Below are 19,399 nucleotides of genomic sequence, written 5' to 3'. Positions count from 1 at the left end.
AGTCTGATTATAATATCAAAATATTTGCAGAACATAGCTGCGCTTTAAAAATTCTTCTTAAAAACTTCATTTGAATATAACTCTTGACATTTTCAGTCATTTATAAGTTGCTTGCAAAATTACCTGTAAAGTGAGAATTAGCCACTGAAACTCAAATTTAATAACATTTTAGCATGAAATTAATGCAGCTCACTCTATTCTGTTCTTCTATTATGAAATGAAATAATATTTTTGTTCTGATGAAACAGAAATAGCACACTGATGAAGAGAGTCCCATGTTATTTTAGTTTGGTGTTGAATGAAGAATTTTGTAATTGTTGGAGCCTCAGTCGTTTAGAGGTACAATAGTGTGTTTAAAAAAAAAAAGAACAAAAAAAGAAAAACAGAGAGAAAAAAACCAACAAGGCTTTGGAGAGAGCTCTTTAGCTTTACAGAGTCAGCAGAGATTTGGTGAGGCAGAGAACAGCTTTTCCAGGGGCCGCAAAGTAAAGGGCTTCCCTGCCAGCTGTGATCAGACTACCCAGCAGGGACATAGTGATGAGCAGCTTGGGACTGGCTGTTGGGTAACTTCTGCAGCACCACAGATGGGCTGGGAAGAAATGCCTTTGGGTGCCCAGTTTAAGCTGGCTTATTTCTACCTAATAAAATAGTAAATATATTTCCGGAGCTGTGGCTAGCAAAGAGTCAGCATCTGCAGTGCTATTGCATAATGTCACACTTGTTATGGGGATCTGTTGGAAATACTGCCACGCTAGCTGGAAACGTCACCACTGACAGGAAAGCTGAGTCTCTCATAGGTAGAATTTAAAAACTGTAAAAAACTGGCATTAAAATAACATCAACTGCCCTGAAATTTACAGTTTACTGATGCTTGTAATGGGCCAACTGGAGTCCGGGATGTTTTCAGCACATGTGTTATGAAAAGGATTTGAAAGGTAATCTAGAAGCATTGGAGGTGGATTTTGGAGTAGAAGACATCAGGAGAACACAGTTACCTACACCATATTTGGTGGCTCAAGGGAAATGACCTTTAGCAACTGGCTTGCTGATTACGAGAAGGTGGCTTTCATGAACTGCCTGTGAGTCTATAAATGTAGACACTGAGAAAAAAAAGTCTGGTATAAAAAAGCTTTTTAAAGTAACTGCTTATCAATAAAAGCTTCTGGGCCTGATTAATTCTAAATTAAAAAGTTGATACTGAGATATGTTGTAGTACAGACAGAAACTCAATTTCACTGTAGTCTACAGAGCTTTCAAAACAGCTATGGACCCATGATCGTAGACAGAGATTTGCAAAGGACTGAAGGACAGTGAGTTCTATGCATCCCTCTGATTTTCCCTTGCATTCCTTGCCAGTCAAGCAGCTGTGCTTCCAGAATTGGCCGATATAAGCTGCAAAATAGGTAAGGATGATTCCTAAAAATCGCTTTGGAGTTCACAATCCATAAAATCCCCCTGCAAGGCAACATAGATCGTATCATCTTATACTTTTGTGCTCTGTAGTATCTGTATACCTTATTATAAGCCATGTTAGGAACACAGTAGTTTTCTTGTCATCACACATCCTTTGTAATCCCCCCTCTCCTAATGCAGATTTTCAGCAACAGTGTCTTTGGATCTCTGTTCAGTGTGGACATAGTTGGGGAAGGGGTTTGGTTGATGCATGGAATGACAGGGCAGTGATGTTAGGCCCATGGGGGTGGTTGGAGCCTTCCCTCCCACTCCTGGGCACATGGCAAAATCCAAATTAGGTGCAACCCAAGTCTTGGATATCTGGGGTAATGCAGTGGAATACTGAAAGCCGGGGCGGGGGGAGCAAATTCACGAAATGGGAGAGTGAATAACAGTGAATCAACAATCAAAAAAACCACATCTGGATAAATGCTAGCATTATCTGCAGAAATGGGGAAAGAAAGCCTGAGTATGAGGGAGACCAGAGGAGTTTGAGTTATTAAAAAAGCTACTGCTTGCAAGCCGCATAATGATCATGCGGTATTCTCCATTTTGATGATGACTATAGAAGTGCTTTTGAATTATTTGACTCTTAGGTTAAATCTGCATATTAATATCAGAAATGTACAAGTCTTTCTTCTGACTAAATCCTGTTTCTTTCCCCTAACGGATCACAGCTATTCATGCTAAGATACATTTCACCATGGATTATGTCTTGTTGCAGAAATATTAAACTGTCATCTCTAAACAGTCTGCTGTACTTAAGGCAGACGACTACATTAGTCTTTATAAAATACTCTAAAATGTATGTGTATGTCAAAGCTTTTAAAATGGAGATGACAACATTAATCTTCCTAATTGTTTTGGAGCAATAAAAAGCCAGTGGGATAATGTAGGTCACTGAGTTTCCACAGAGTTCTGCTTCTGGTTTCGTTCCCTCATTTTCTTCTGCCTCCAGGAGATAACCAGACTGTAACTACCAGTGGCCTGATTTTCTTTATTTTGATAGAGGTGTAGAAGAATATGATGCCTTTAAGTGGCAAATAAGAGACTGAAAGAGAGGGAAGGACCAAAATGTGTTGTGTAAGTGATGAAAAAGTGAAGAGATGAGGTTAGAGCAGGTGAGTGTCATGTTATGAATATAAACCACACCACCATGAGAAAAGCTACACTATGAGCACAGAAGAGGCCTCAGATGAGTGATGTATTCTGAGCTCTGCTGATAATGACCCCCTTGGTGCCCTGCTTTCTCCTTTATAAAAGTGCAAACAGTGCAGGCTGTGAGTGGCTGAATCGATGTCTGGCTGATCAGATGTTTGGACTTACTGACTTGCAGTTGTCTGCTGCCAAAAGCGGTGCTAAGAGCCAATCTTTGCTTGTCCTCCTGGAAGTCAACATCCTATATCTGACTCCCTGAGAATACCAGGAGGTGAGCTATCATCTCTGTGGTATTTGAAAAGTCATGGTAGTCAGGAGAAGTCCCTGGTGACTGGAAGAAGGGTAACGTTGTGCCCATTTTTAAAAAGGGTAGAAAAGGCAACCCTGAGAACTACCGACCTGTCAGTCTCACCTCTGTGCCTGGGAATACCATGGAACAGATCCTCCTAGAAGCTATGCTAAAGCACATGGAGGGCAGGGAGGTGATTAATGGCAGCCAGCATGGCTTCACCAGGGGCAAATCATACATGACCAACTTAGTGGCTTTCTATGATGGGGTAACTGTAGCAGTCAACACGGGTAAACCGACGGATGTGATCTTTCTAGACTTCTGTAAAGCTTTCGACACAGTCTCCCACAACATCCTCCTCTCTAAATTGGAGAGATATGGATTCGATGGGTGGACAATAAGGTTGAAACTGGTTGAATGGTTGTATTCAAAGAGTAGTGGTCAATGGCTCAAAGTCCAGATGGCGATCTGTACAAGTGGTGTCCCTCAGAGGTCTGTACTGGGACCAATGCTGTTCAATATCTTTGTCAATGATATTTACATCAAGATTGAGTGCACCCTCAGCAAGTCTGCGGATGACACCAAGCTGAGTGGTGTAGTTGCCACACTGGAAGGATGGGATGTCATCCAGAGGGACCTGGACAGGCCGGAGAAGTGAACCTGTGAGAACCTCATGAGGTTCGACAAGGCCAAATGCAAGGTCCTGCACCTGGGTCGGGGCAATCTCCGTTTTCAGTACACAATGGGAGATGATGTGATTGAGAGCAGCCCTGCAGAGAAGGATTTGGGGATGCTGGTTGATGGGAAGCTTGACATGAGCCGGCAGTGTGCGCTCGTGGCCTAGAAGGCCAAACAGTGTTCTGGGCTGCATCAAAAGAAGCATGGCCAGCAGATCTGGGGAAGTGCTTCTGCCCCTCTGTTCCTCTCTTGTGAGACCTCATCTGGAATACTGTGTCCAGTTCTGGAATCCTCAACGTAAGAAGGATATGGAGCTGTTGGTAACGGGTCCAGAGGAGGGTTAGAAAGATGATCGGAGGGCTGGCGCAACTTCCCTATGAGGACAGGCTGAGAGAGCCGGGCTTGTTCAGCTTGGAGAAGAGGAGGCTCAGAGATCTTATAGCAACCTTCCAGGACCTGAAGGGGGCTACAAGAAAGCTGGGGAGGGACTGTTTACAAAGGCTTGTAGTGATAGGACCAGAGGGAACGGCTACAGACTGGAGAGGGGCAGATTTAGGCTAGACATTAGGAAGAATTTCTTCACTATGAGAGTGGTGAAGCACTGGCACAGGTTGCCCAGGGAGGTTGTGGCTGCCCCATCCCTGGAGGCGTTCAAGGCCAGGTTGGATGGGGTCTTGGGCAGCCTGATCTAGTGGGATGTCCCTGCCCATGGCATGGTGGTTGGAACTAGATGATCTTCAAGGTCCCTTCCAACCCAAACTATTCTATGATTCTGTGATCTCCGTGCCCTACTTTTGAATGTGGGAGACCTGATTTATGTGTTCTAAGGGGAGAATGGTTCACTGGACCAACAGTGCAATCTGTAAACCTGCTTTGCTCAAGAAGCTAAAAGTCTGGTAATGGGGAGACTGTAAAACCATTCCGGCTCATTTGCCAGGTCTCATAACTAGGCGGCCTGATCTAGTGGGATGTCCCTGCCCATGGCAGGGGGTTGAAAATAGGTGATCTTTAAGGTCCCTTCCAACCTGCAACTATTCTATGATTCTATGATAACTAACATTCTCCTCTATTGGTAAGAACAGAAGGGAGGAAAATGTCTGGCATTTGGTGGTTGTAATCCTTCTTGATAGATGGTACAATTCTCACTTCTAGGAGAAGTAAGCGGGAGAGGGTTAGTAGAATGGCCACCTTGGAATTCCAGAGGGCAGACTTCGGTCTGTTTGGAAGGCTGATCAATAAAGTTCCGTGGGAGGCAGTCCTTATGAGCAAAGGAGCCCACAGGGGCTGGATGCTTTTTAAGAAGGAATTCCTGGCAGCACAAGTGGAAGCCATCCTGCGTGCTGCAAAATGAGCTGGCAGGGAAGAAAACCAGCCTGGCTGAACAGAACGCTCTGGGTGGAAATCAGGAAAAAGAGAAAAATATATGAACTTTGGAAGAGGGGGCAAGCATCTTGGGAGGACTACAGAGATGAAGTGAGTCATGTAGAGATAAAATCAGAAGGGCTACAGACCAATTAAACTTAGATTGGCCCATTCTGTGGAAGATATAAATAAAACCTTCTACAAATATATCAACAATAAAAGAAGGGCTAAGGAGAATCTCCATCCTTTACTAGATGCAGGGGGAACAATAGTGACAAAGGATGAGGATAAGGCTAAGGTACTTAATGCCTTCTTTGCCTCAGTCTTTAATAGTAAGATAAGATATTCCATGGGTACTCAACCTCACTAGCCAGTAGACGGGGAGGAAGAGCAGAACAAAGTTCCCTTGATCCAAGAGGAAGTGGTTAGAGACCTGCTAGGCAAGTTGGACGTCCATAAATCTATGAGGCTGGATGGGGTACACCCAAAGGTATTAAGAGAGCTGGCAGAGGTGCTTGCCAAATCCCTTTCCATCATCTACCAGCAGTCCTAGTTGTCTGGGAAAGTTCCATTGGACTGGAGGCTGGCTGATGTTACACGCATTTACCAGAAGGGTTAGAGAGGGGATCCAGAGAACTACAGGCCTGTCAGTCTGACCTCGGTACCAGAGAAGGTCATGGAGCAGGTGATCTTGAGTGCTATCTCACAGCAGACACAGGACAACTGGGTGATCAGGCCCACTGAGCATGATTTATGAAAGGCATGTCCTGCCAAACTAACCTGATCACCTTCTGTGACAACGGGACCCACTTGGTGGGTAAGGGAAAGGCTGTGGATGTAGTGTACCTGGACTTTAGTAAAGCCTTTGACACTGTTCCTCACAGTATTCTGCTTGAGAAACTTGCTGCCTCTGGCCTGGACAGGCGCACGCTCTCCTGGGTGGAAAACTGGTTGGATGGCTGAGCCCAGAGAGTGGTAGTAAATGGATTTAACTCCAGCTGGTGGCCAGTCACAAGTGGTGTCCCCAGGGCTCAGTGCTGGGTCCAGTCCTGTTCAATATCTTTATCAATGACTGGGATGAGGGGATCAAATGCAGGAAACCAGCCTTAGCATGTTTGCAGATGACACTAAACCGGGAGGAAGTGTTGATCTGCTGGAGGGTAGGGAGGGTCTACAGAGGGATCTGAACAGGCTGGATCAATGGGCTGAGGCCAGTGGGATGAGGTTTAACAAGGGCAAGTGCAGAGTCCTGCGTTTGGGACACAACAACCCCATGCAGTGCTACAGACTTGGGGAAGAGTGGCTGGAAGCTGCCTGGCGGAGAAAGACCTCAGGGTGTTGATTGACAGCCAACTGAACATGAGCCAGTGTGTGCCCAGGTGGCCAAGAGCATCTTGGCTTGTATCAGAAATGGTGTGGCCAGCAGGACCAGGGAAGTGATTATGCTGCTGTACTCGGCACTGGTGAGGCCACAGCTCGAATCCTATGTTCAGTTTTGGGCCCCTCACTACAAGAAAGACATTGAGGTCCTGGAGTCTGTCCAAAGAAGAGCAACAAAGCTGGTAAAGGGGCTGGAGAACAAGTCTTATGAGGAGCGGCTGAGGGCACTGGGGTTGTTTAGCTGAGGGAAGAGGAGGCTGAGGGGAGACCTTATTGCTCTCTACAGCTACCTAAAGGAGATTATAGTGAGGTGGGTGTTGGTCTCTTCTCCGAAGTGATAGGTGATAGGACAAGAGGGAATGGCCTCAGGTTGCACCAGGGGAGGTTCAGATTGGACATTAGGAAAAACATCTTTGCTAAAGGGTTATTAAGCACTGGAACAGGCTGCCCAGGAAGGTGGTTGAGTCACCATCCTTGGAGGTATTTAAAAGGTGGTAGGTGAAGTGCTTTGGGGTATGATTTAGTAGTGGACAGGTGCAGTTGGACTTGATGATCTCAAAGGTCTTTTCCAAGCTAGGGATTCTGATCATTCTGCATAATGCTCACCAGACAGCAGAAGAGAAATGGAGATTTAGATGGTTGAAAGTCAAGATGCTGGAGATCGTTATTCAGTTGCTTGGGAGTAGTGGGAGTGAAGAGTAACAGGGATAGAAACAGGAAGAGAAAGAAAAAACTGCTGCTAGAATTGCATCAGGCATTTTGCCATTTAAGCTCTATGCCAGTAAGACAAGAATTGGACTATTAGTTGCATGCCAGGTAGACCGCTGATCTGTGATTGTGGCAAAGAGGCAATAAACAGTAAATAAAAACAGTAGTAGCAGTACAATTTTGACTAACAACACTTTCAGTTGGAGAGTTTCTGTTTTGAACAGTACTGTTAGAAGAAGGAAATCAACTGACATCCCAGATTATCAGAGAACAAAAATATTATTATGTCTTAAGGATCAAGTAACTTAAATAAAATGTCACAGTAACATTTGTTAGTGACATACAAAATCTATTCATTTACTGTGTTCAGTCATACATCAATACTCCTGTGATTATGAAAGAATAGGTATAACAGATCTAGAGAAGTGTAGATTTAAATTCTTTTTACATACCTGTAATTTTTGTATGTCTCTAGGCATTATAATCTGTGCTTAGGAAAGGAAGACACAGCCACAACTACTAGACTTGCTGGCTTACGGTAGAGGTTCCATCTCAGGTGGCTGCTGGCTGCCTGAAGCTGGAGTGATCGTAGTATATCTGTCTTACTTGTTTTTCCTAAACCTTGTGTCCTTGACAAAGGGTACTTGGTTCACTGGACCTTTGACACAACTCAGTTTACCACTTCTTGTGTTACTTTAGGGTGGCATGTGGCTATTTTGTTCTACTTGTATGTCTTGACTGGTTTCAAGTGAACATAAACAGGCCTATTTTGTGTTGATGGTCTGTGAAACCAGGTATAAGAGCAAGTAAAGATGTAATCCCAAACTGGATAATAACAGAACATTTATGTGTGTTTACTTACAAGAAGGAGGTGACACATGCATAAAGCCTAAGCCTTCTGCTTGCAGTGACAGTTACTGAATTGGAATTGCAAATTTGAGATTTATTCTTAAATTCTGCTATGCTACATGCTTGTAGTTAATTGATATTTTGCTGGATTTCACTAGCTGTTAAAATCTCTTCTAGCAAGGTACATATGAATTATTCTTCTGGCTATTCAGTACCCTAATAAAATTAGTAGTATATGAAAATACTTTTTTTCATTTTGACAAGTATTTTTGTGTTGACATGGAGTTACAAAAGGGAAATTATTACAAATCTGATTCAAAAGCATTGAAGCTGGGTAAACCTTTCACAAGTGCCGAGATAAACAGCAAGAAACCCTGTGTGCCTACTGCCACGGAGAACAGCAGCCAGCATTAACAGGAGAAGCCCCACTGGGTCCATCCAGCCCAGTGTTCTGTCTCCCACAGTGGCCAAAGAAGGGGCTGTTTAAGCAGAGCTTAGACAAATTTTTGTGTTAAAGATTTTGGATTTAATGTAATTAATCATCAGTGAGGTAAAAGCAAATGTGTCTGTGGGAAATAGATGACAATATTACTCATGGAGCTTCTTTTTTTTGTTTTTTTGTTTTGTTTTGTTTGGTTTTTTTTTTTTAGTTTTTAAAGACATAGATCCTGTTGCCCTAACTACTACCTGTCACCAGTCCTCTTTTTTATTGCCTCCTCTTGCCAGAGCTGGCACTATTCCATAAAACGCAATAGCATTTTGATCCTTTTAAGTGTCTTCTCGAAGTTTACATGCTAATTCAGTCTTTACAATAACAGCTAATTTGTTTGCATGGTCATGGACTGTGGAAAAAGGAGTTCGGGAGTACAACTGAAAAAGAATGAGTAATTCTCCCTATAGGGAAAGGCTTGTTTAGTTTCAAAGACATTACAGACCTCATTTTATTCAGACTTTTGAACCGCTTTTCAAGTGTTTCACCTTCACATAGTTGAGATGAATAGAAGCTGGTGTTATAAATGGAAGTTTCCTACCTCCTTTCCTCTTCACTGGAACCATCCCCTTCTTTTGCTAATTATAAAGGCAGTGTACCAACTTCTGAAAGCCAAGCATGTAGGGCCTTCTGATCCAAGGGAATTTAAAAGAAATCTGGGAAAGCTCTAAAAGTTGCCAGAACTGTAACTCCTTAGATCGTTGTCAGTGTGACGTGAAAATAAGACTTCCCTATAGAGAGAAGCAGCCAGTCATGGAGGGAAATGAGTCATTGCATCAGAGAAAGGAACGAGTGTTCTGCTTCTCAGTGCCAACAATGCAGGAGTTTAAAATGGAAAATGAATAGAATTGAACATCACACATTGAAAGACCTTTGAGTTTTCCCATCTCCCTGCTAATGCTGAATTTAATTTCACATTGATTATGTATAAAATTGTGATTCTTTCTGTACTGGAAAACTGTTAATGGGAGAAAATTAAAGATATGCTGAGTAGCAGGAAAAAAAAACCTGTGCATATATAGCATAGCATTTTCTCAGCCTTTCTTGACTTGTTTATAATTGTAAGCATCCATTGAAGTTTCCTGGTGGCATGTGCATCTCTGGTACTAATACCAGGGAGAGAAGAAAAAGAAAGCAGATGTCTATGGGGTGTTTGCTTTGTATTTGGTAATTTTGGTAATTACATTTTTTTACTTCCCGGTCCCTCTAGAAATACAGCAAAGTCCCTTGTGCAGAAAAGACAGATTGCTTTCTTTTTACTTGACTACACCTGTGTTTTTGTATTGTGTGCCCTACAGGAATACCGAGGATTCTAAGGGCAGGAAAAATAAAAAAAATTGTTTGCTGACCTAATTCACACTGATAAAACAGATGCATAAAAATCTGAGAGGATCTTTTCAAAGAAGAGTATGGTGATTTACGTCTGGTTGTTCTCATCTTAATCTGAACTTTTCTTTTTCAGTGTTCTAGTAGTGCTGAGGAAAGTGTAATTTAAATATGAGATGTTGCCTTTAACATACTATAGGCACACATTGTTCTAATTTTGCATTTCTTACCATGGCCTTTAAATACATTGCACTCATTTTAACATGCATTTAGCTTGTCATTTATTAGTAAGTGGACAGCAGCACAAGGACAAAACTCAGCAGCTTAAATTCTGTGTGTTGAGGTCTGAGTTTGTTAGTTCATTTCTTATTGTAAAGCCTACATAAAAAGATGAATGTCATGCTGTTTCTGAGGGATTTAAAAATGCTCATCTCTCCTCTCCCAAGAGAGAAACTTGGTATCAGAATAAATGAATGTTATGAATTGACTCAACACTCAGCGACGGTCATTGTCTATCCCTTAAAAAAATCACCCTTCTTGTTAAGCAGAATCACATAGAGCCCATTAAAATGTAATATAAGTGCTAACTGCAACTGAAAATCTTCTCCAGAGCTTGTTAGTTCCCGATGCTGCCAGATTCAGAGCCAGGCAGAGCATGCAGCGTTGCGCATTCAACAGAGGGGCAGAGAAGGATGCTCCATGGAAGCCACCAGTTCGAGTGACCTATCCCACACAACTTTGAAATGCCACTATGAGATTTTTACACCTGCTGATTAAAGTTACTTTTTATAACTTTAAAACCTAAATGGAGTCCAGGTGCTTGAGTCATGACTTGTCAGTGTCTCTGGCTTTCTTAACGACCCAAGTCCTTTCTGTGATCCAAAAGAATGTGTACTTACTGAAAAATGTGAAGGTCATTTCTTTATAGGAAGTACTGTGCAGAGCTGTGGATAAGAGAAAAATGGATTTGTCTCTTAGGATAACTAAGTCAACTTATTAACTTAATAAAAATAGTAATTTTATGTGACCTGCTGTGTAAATGATTCGTTTTAGAGTTAGCATCCTACTGGGTCACAAAGCCGGTTGCACGGTTATCTGTACTCTAATTGTTTCTCTACAGTCATTCCAAGATGATGAGCATTTTAAACATCTCTTAAAAAGCCAACCCCTGGGCTATGTTCATAAAATTTTGATTAAAGTGTCTTCAGCATCTATGATATCTGTAAAAAAGGGTTGGTGGAGATAATCACCTCCATTAGGAAGTATCTGTTTGTAGTACCTCTTGGAGGAGGTGTGAGATGGAAATTTTTTATTATTCACAGAGGATGGATATCTCAGTAAGTCATCGATGTGCAGTAATATAGTACTAAATGAAGTCTGCTATGTTGTTAGGCTGCAAAAGTAACCATGTCGGTTAATACCCCTTTTCTTCAGATTACGCAGGGTTTGGACTTTGCACTGGACCTTAGGCTATATTATATGTGAAACAATATAAATAGATATCTAGTAGGGCGACAGATAATTTATATTCTTGTTGCATTTTCTGAGATCACTTGCAGGGATGAGCCAGGTCATAGCCAGAGCAGAGTGATATTGTTGGCAGAAGAATAATTAAGTTGTAGCCTATGTATGTCTCTTGTTTGTGTAACACACTTCCATTTCTATGTAACAAGTCTGTTATAAATGCACGTAGTGCCAAGTGTCTGGCCTAAAGTGCATGTCCTCTTTTTGTAGCATTTCAGACCTTCCTTGGGAAAGATGATGTGTCTCATGAAGTAGAAGAAGTTTTGGCAGAGTCTCGAGTCCAAAGAAACACCAAGTTAGTGTCGATACTTCAGCTCCTGAGAACCCGCGCTGTGCGATGGCAGGTCTTTACTGTGGTCGTCACCATGGGCTGCTACCAGCTCTGTGGGCTAAATGCTGTAAGTGTCCTTCAGGCTGTGGCATCTCCTGGGGTGCTCCTTTCTTTCCTTCTTTCTTTTTAAGTTTGTGCTATATCATTCAACAACCTCTATGACTTTATGGTTTTGGCTATTTCTTATTAGTAATGATTTTGTTACACCACTGTGTGGGAAGGACCGTGAAGAGCTATACTGTTTGGGGGGATTTGTTTGAACAAAAAGCCGAGGAAGCTGCGTTGTGTTAACTTTGAAGGAATACCTGAAAAGTTAGCACAGATCAGCAAAGAAAGTGTGCTGCTTCTGCTTCTGATACTCAGATTCTCTATTTCTGGTTAGTTACCATCTGTTATGATATGCCGCATGTTTGTTCACGTTTAGGTAAACTTGGTCTTTTCAGTAGACATTTCTGCCTGGATTAATTCAGTTCTGTACTTGTAGAAGTCAGCAAAAGTTCCCGCAGGTGATTTTAAGAGGTTGCACTGGATGCTTCATTTTTGTTGTTGTTTCATACTGTTTGAAGAACAAGCTGTGCTTCAGTGTGTCTTTCTTGGAAAAGTGAAGCAAAAGAAGAAAAAAGACAAGAAAGAGTCAACAGCGAGAAGTGCTATTGACCATTAATGTATCTGAGACTAATGGATATCAGAGTCTCCTTTTCCGTCTCTCTGAATCTATTGCATCAGCTAAGAGATTGTTACAGGACAATTTAGATTGGAAGGGGTATTTAGAGGTCATCTGAATTCAGGGTTTGACTCAGACTGCTGAGGGCTTTGTGCAGTTGAGTTTTAAATATCTCCAAGGCCAGAGAGATATTTAAACCTTCCACAACCTTCCTGGGCAACCTGTGGCAGGTGTTTTCACCACTTACAGTGCGAAAAGTGTTTTCTTTATATCAGCCAGAACTTTCCTTGCTGCAGCTTGTGATGTCTGGGTTAGATGCTTTACCTTGCCCAACGCGAATGTTCTCATGAAGTGCCTCAAAGCAAAAGGGGTTTTGTGCTAGTTCAGAGGTGTTAATTGCTTGTATGTATGAAAGGCAGTATTATTGCTACTGAAAGCAGCTCTCACTGTGGCTTTGTGCATTACAGCATTCCTCAGCTATATTTTTCCCCAAGGGCTAATCAGTAATAATAAGTGTAAATGCTTCTGATATCGAAAACAACTAGTTCAGGCTTATCTTGGGTATCTATATAACTTTAAAACTCCTAATACAAAGTAACTTATCCAAGACCATTTGAAAGATTCATGCAATTAGAGCTCTGGTATCTAAAAATTTAATTAAGTACAAGGAGGCAGCTAGAAGATTTTTTTCATAGCGTGAACTATAAAAACATTTGTATAGGTGGTGTTTTCTTCTAATTGTAGGATTTCAGTGCTAATGACAGGCTATTTTGTTTCTCATTGTGGATAGCTTTTTAAGAAAAGAAATGGAATTATCTTGTCATCCAATCTTTCTAAGATTTATCGACGCATAAGTGAAATAAAATGACACCCACAGTAAGAGGTAGATTGTTAAAATAATGGAGCACATTTCCTACAGAAAAAGAAAAAAGAATACTAAAGCTAAATTTTCAGAGGAAGGAGTTTTGTGGCTTGGGTGATAATTAACAGATGTCAGAAATGGTGCGGTATCCCATGGCAAAATAAAGCCACGCTCTCATAGCTTGAGTAGGGGTGTGGAGGGATAGTGAGACTCATCCAGTCCAAAATGAATACCAGAAGTGTTTTTAAGTGTAGTTAGGTGCCCATTTTGTGAAAATATGCCTCAGAAAAACTATTTTCGTCAGGAAACGTGTATCAGGTTGTTTGGTTTAAGCCTTACCTTTTTTTGTTATTACTTTGTTTCACCTTCTGTATAATGCCACTTAACATGAAAGAAAATTGTTCACACAAAATTTGCATTCTAAAATTGTTTTTTAAAGTAGTTCATCTGGGCAAGACATGCAAACGATAAAAGAGGTCAAGAGAAATAGTTGGACTACTTGATTAAGAGTCCAGGTTTCAATTTTTTGCCTCTTCTGCATGGCTTTCTTGGCTGTTCTTGCCCAAGTTGCCTGAAGCTCAGAGATCGGGGGAGCAGGTACAGGTGTGACAGATACTGCTGAATCTGGGTTTGCCTGGCTGCATCTGAGCTAACCCCTTCCAGCTCAGGATAATCTTTGATTCTGTGATAACTTGCTGGATATGAGCCAGCATCACTAAGGATTAACTGGCCACAAATGTTTCCTTCTAACTCGTGGTTCCATCATTTGCTTTGTCTGTAGTTCCTTGTTAGTCAGTCTGGTCTTTTCCACAACTGTCATCTGGGCAGGGCATATGGGAAAGCTGGACTTCTTCCATGTGAGGACTTCAGGTCACTCTCCAGGAAAATTACCAACTGTCAGACTTCTGTAATCATCCTGCTTGTATCTGAGAACGCTTGCTTCCTTCTAAGGCTTTTACTTTTTAAGAAAATTTTGTTTTTCTTAAAAACAGTATATTTGTTGGTTTCTACATGGAACAGAAATGATGGTGAAGCCCTGATCATATCGATGAATTCAGTTTTAATGAAATACCAGACAGTCTGACCAAAGTTGACATAAATAAATGAGTCCATATTAGTCTCTTCTCATCTGATAAAATTTATCCATGATACACATCATCTATAGTAAACTTATCTTCCACCATTATGTCTCACTTCTAAAGAAGACACAAAGCTACAGCGACGTTCTTATCAGTGAACTTTATCCTTTTTATATCAAGAAATACAGGGTGCTTTGTATTTCTTTTTGAGAGTCATTCCCAGGTGGGATCCAAAGGCTTCTGTGGGGGCCATCCTTGAGGGAGGGACTGTACTTCAAATGCAAGAAGTCATGCATTGTAGGGGAGGCCATGCAGCAATGCATGTTTTCAGTATGCAAAAGACTTACAGAGTAAGCTTCATGCTTACTACGGAAGATCTGGCATTAGGTAGTGTAGGAAGAGATGAGTATGCAGTATGCATCTAGTATGCAACACGATGTATGTCGGTGTTGCTAACCATCCATGTTTTTTTGTTGCTTTCTTTTCCTGTTGAAGAGTTGAACTTCTTAGGAAGAACTGTATTTAGGAAGCTGGATGAGAAATAAAAGGATTGGAAAATTGAGTCGATGTTAGAGTGGTCTCTGGTGTGAAAAAATTTGGGTACACCACTGGTAACATATAACATACCAGTTTAAGCTAAGAGCTTGTAGGAGTAAAAGCTTATGATAAGCAAAGAAAACTTTCCTGCAGCTAGCTGTAATCTACAGACAAGAATGCTAAAATATTGTTTCCAAACTCACAGAATTCAGATTGCAGAGATACAGCTGTTCCTCCTGGCAGCTGTTTAACTGACCAAAGTGGTGAAGCTTCACTTCAACCTGTGAAGTTACAGAAACCCACCATAAGCATAGGAACTCAGATGTCCCTGTGTTAATTAGGACTACACAGCAGTTATTTCTGGGGTTTTGGACCTTGGTCCCATTTTCCACAGCTCAATTCAAAAACTTTTATCCCAAATTAACTAACAAAAACCATGTTAGAAAAATAACTTCACTTAATCATCGTTAGCCTACTAAGTTTGTCTCAGTAGTATCCTAGAGCAGTTTATTTCATTGTTTAATGATACACAGACTGAAAAATGTTCACTTTTATTGTTTTCAAATGTGTGTATCTTGTTAATTTTTACCCTAATTTATTTTTTTACTGTTACAGACTCTGGTAACGCAGTAAACTTCATCCTATCTTTGTTCTGCCAGTCTGTAGCTGTGTTACTGCCACTCTTGCCATCAAGGCTCAGTCCTTCTGTTCTTTAAAACCATTTGTGAAATATCTTATGTTCTATGTGAAACATCTTATGTTCTTATGTTGCTGTATTGTGGCAAATTGCATTGGAGAGATGTCTGTTTAGGTGACCCTTTGGCCTTTTCTTGTTCTCTTTCAAGTTCTGCATATCTGCACTATCACCATCGTTTTCAGCTATACCTGCTACACAAAACTGCTGTCAAGAATGAAATTCATAAAATGCATGGTTTCTAACTTTCATTTCATGAATTTTATATCTTGCCGTATAGAGAAAAAAGTTACTTTTATTACAGTTTTGTGTTACCTTGTTTTCCTTATCACTAGGCAGGGGTATGGAAGGTGAAAAGGTTGTCAGAGTACTGGGTGCCAAAAAAAGTATCGTTTGTCATAAACACTTCAGGTGGAATTGGGAGCTGATCCTTGGTTTCGCTTCAGTCTGTGCTCTGTATCAGCAAGACCAATGAAATGCACAATTAACAGCAGCTCATGCTACATAAAAGCATATTACTTCATACTGAGAAGTTTGCTACTGGCGACAACTATTGGCACAGAGCTGACGTGCCAGCAGCAGGCATAAAAGTCTTAAGTCAGCTTTGTTTTATCTGTACGGTGTTATAGGTGACTTTTTTGTCTTTGTATCACGTGCATAATATGTTTGAGGGCAGCAAGGTTTTCATCGTGTGGTCAAAACACTTCTATTTGTCATTTAAGCCTTTTCTTTAGCAGTGCTTGCCCTATTAGTGTTTGTCACAGGGACAGCATATGTCAAAAAATATTACTGCTACTTTTATGTTTAGTGCCACTAGAATCTCTGCTCTCAGTTTTGTACTCACAGGTAATCAGCTGTAGTTTAGAACTTTATTGTCTTCTGGTAGTGAATTGTTTCAATTGTTCTTCATCTTCTCTAGTAATTCAATTATCTTTTCTCTCTCAAGGGCAGTTTCTCTTTGTTGCATGCTTTTGGCAGCCAACAACTTTTACTAGTTTTTTGTTGTCACCTAAATATCACATGGTTTTCAGACTTTGTTTGTGATGTGAATGAGGTTTTCTACTTACCAGACTTGTTACTTTAATGTATTACCACTATGTATTCTCTGTCTGGATATTGTCACCACTAGGTATGGTTTTACTGAAATAAAAAAAAAACAAACAACCATCTTCTAAGCCGGTGACTATACACTCTCTGGGTTTCTGTCCATTCATGACAGCTCCTTCTAGCTTTTGATTCATTTCATACTGAAAGAAGCAGTTTACTTTTCACCAAGCAACTCTCACTCTAAAAGTATCTTTTCTTTCTGTTGATAACAAAGAGAGATTTGAGTGATGGCTTGACTTCAGATGTCCATGCTGCAGTGAGGCTAAATGAGATAAATCTCACATCTTCTGTCTGAAAAGGAGCAGTTTCTGCTGTGCCTTTCAGCATCTCTTTCCTGTTCTCTCCTCTGTTGTTAGATGCCATTGAATTATTCCATAAAGCTATTGAAATCTGCTTTTTAAGCCGAGGGGCTCAACCACGTGAAATCTATTTGTATCCTCTTGTTCAAGCTTAAAGTGAGTGTCTTTGATTTATCCCTGAAGTGAATTAAGCTAAATTGAGTTAGAGTTTCTTGTAATTCTGCCTGGGTGTGCAAGCAGAAGTATCACAGTGTTTTCAGTAATCCGCTTGAAATTTGCACCTTTCCTTCATTTGTTGTCCTGCTCAGCCCTTGGTCATTCAGGAGTGCTCAGTGTTTCCACAAGTCTGAAACACTGTTTCAACTGGTCTTTGGCAGATTAGGTTCTTGAACTGAATACCCATATATCGTAGTTCAATCTGTAATGTTTAATAACTCATTTTCTTCTCTCTGATACAGATCTGGTACTACACAAACAACATCTTTAGTGAAGCTGGGATCAATCGTGAAACAATCCCCTATGTTACTCTAAGTACTGGTGCTGTTGAGACTGTGGCTGCTGTTTTTTCTGTAAGTATAGTTATAAAAATCTACTAACAGGCTTGATATTTAAATTAGTGACTTTATTTCATTATACAGGTTAAAATATTATTTCATTATACAGGTTAAAATATAAACAGAATTGTGTATTGAATATTGTGTAATGGTTTATAAAACACTTGAAAATATTATTTCTAGGCTTAAACCTAGGTCCAGTTTTGTGGTTTAGGATATTTTAAGAAGATGCTCTCTAGTTTTAATTGCAGAAAAAGAGCATAAAATGTTGATATATCCTCAGATGGTTTGAATGGGTGAAGATGAAGAAGGCAGGAACAGAGAGGCCCAAAGTATATGAAGTGATAACTCATAAATTACTTCACCTGATAGAATGACTTTACCTTGTAGTAATTTACGCACATCTCAGAGTCTTCTCATGTGCCTGCTGGGAGGCAGACAGTGTTGCTGGAGGAGACTCTGGCATAGTACAGCTAGGTGTGTTCAGTGTGGATCACAGAAACAGCCATATGTTTCACTGGGCGTATTTTAATGACAGATTTTCTGTAGCAGCTATGAACAAGTGAGGAAAATTCTTCAGCCATTTGAAAATCTGGAGGTAAATATTTGTAACCCAGCTTGTTGGAAACATAAGCCAGCACACTAGAATAAGGTTGTCCCATGTTGTGTTAAATTTTGCTGTGCTGTTCACCAAGAGCAAGCAGGCATCTTTTCATAATATTTGAGCTCCTGAGTAGGTCATATAACTTCGCTATGCATTGAATGGAAAGGAAGATGTTAATAGAAAAAACAATTCATGCACATTTTTTTCTTTCTTATTTCAAAGTGGAAAAGTTGACTGGGAAAAAAAATACACACTAAATGAGCAAACTGAAACTGGAAGTAAATACACCAGTAATTGCTAAAGGAGATACACTTCTGTTTGCAGTGCAATAAGAAACAAGAAGAGAGGTCTTTGGAATGGAAAGTTGCAAACAACTAAATACTCTTTATTTGCTTTGTTAGAATTGTTCTTTATCTTCATATATCCTGTACCAAGTGTATTTGCACAATACTGGACTTACTAGACAAGCATTTTTAAATGTATGAAAGAATTGTTTTGGCAAAATCATCCTTTCTAGTGGCAGAGCAACTGCTTATGACCCATAAAATGTTCAACTAAATCTAGCTGTCAAGTGTATTTTCTTATAGTCTAGGACATAAGGACTCTCAAAGGTCACAAAGATCTCCTTCTGGTCTTTGTAAATTCCCAAATGTAAATTCACAAATATAAATATGTTTTTGGGTAAAACAACTCTTTTTTCTTTAAGTAGAGGTGGAAATTGTAAAGTATGGAAATTTGTACCTCTTAGAATTTCTTCTTCTTAATGCTGCAGGAATGCTTGTTTAACTGTTTTAAGATATATATGTAGAAGTAATAATGATAATTATGCTAGCTATTTATGTGGCGAATACACCTCTCTTGCGGAAACAGATGAAAATTATTTGGAGATGATTCCATGATATTTAAAGCTATTCTGTAAATAGGACCTGTCATCTTTTTACTTCTTTGTGTACTGTCTGTTTGTGGGGCTTATTGCGAGCACACTGTTCATGCATAATGGGGTGGATGTGTCTGCTTTGGTTCCTGGTATGTGGTTTTAATACTTTTTAATACTTTTTCTGTTTAGGGTACTTGCTGTGCCTCTGGAAATGTTTATGTTCTGTCAATTGCAAACCCTTCAAATTTGCTCTTTCGGTTCAAGAGAAATGCTTTTTTGTAGCCTTAATTTTATTTCAGTAATCTTCATTGCTGCTGTTAAGAGGAACAACAACATGAATTTGGTTTTTCAATTGAAGGGTTTGCAGCTTCTCATTTCTGCAATAAATTCCTCTACATTTTTTTCATGCCTGGAACTAAGGAAGAGGCATTTCCTCCCACTCTCAACTTCTCAACTATTCTTTATGTCCTTTTTTTTTAATAAGGACAAAGGGAGGGCACAACTTAATTTTCCTGTTGTTATTTTTTTATATATTGTGCTTGCTAGCAAAAAACCAGATTTTGCTAACAATTAAT

General features: G+C 40.3%; 1 protein-coding gene across 3 annotated transcripts in view; it reads left to right on the top strand.

The window, feature by feature from the left end:
- SLC2A9 (solute carrier family 2 member 9) overlaps positions 1-19,399 on the top strand; it is a 130,715-nt gene that overhangs the window by 57,844 nt on the left and 53,472 nt on the right. For all 3 annotated transcript variants that reach the window (XM_009559516.2, XM_054066104.1, XM_054066103.1), the window contains 2 exons: positions 11,427-11,614; positions 17,248-17,358. In XM_009559516.2, the coding sequence (XP_009557811.2) occupies positions 11,427-11,614; positions 17,248-17,358 (299 nt within the window). The remainder of the gene's footprint in view (positions 1-11,426; positions 11,615-17,247; positions 17,359-19,399) is intronic.

The sequence above is a fragment of the Cuculus canorus genome, chromosome 4 (assembly GCF_017976375.1).
Source record: "Cuculus canorus isolate bCucCan1 chromosome 4, bCucCan1.pri, whole genome shotgun sequence".
Taxonomy (NCBI): domain Eukaryota; kingdom Metazoa; phylum Chordata; class Aves; order Cuculiformes; family Cuculidae; genus Cuculus; species Cuculus canorus.
Note: the sequence above shows the minus strand (reverse complement) of the source record. Positions and strands in the feature narration are given on the sequence as shown.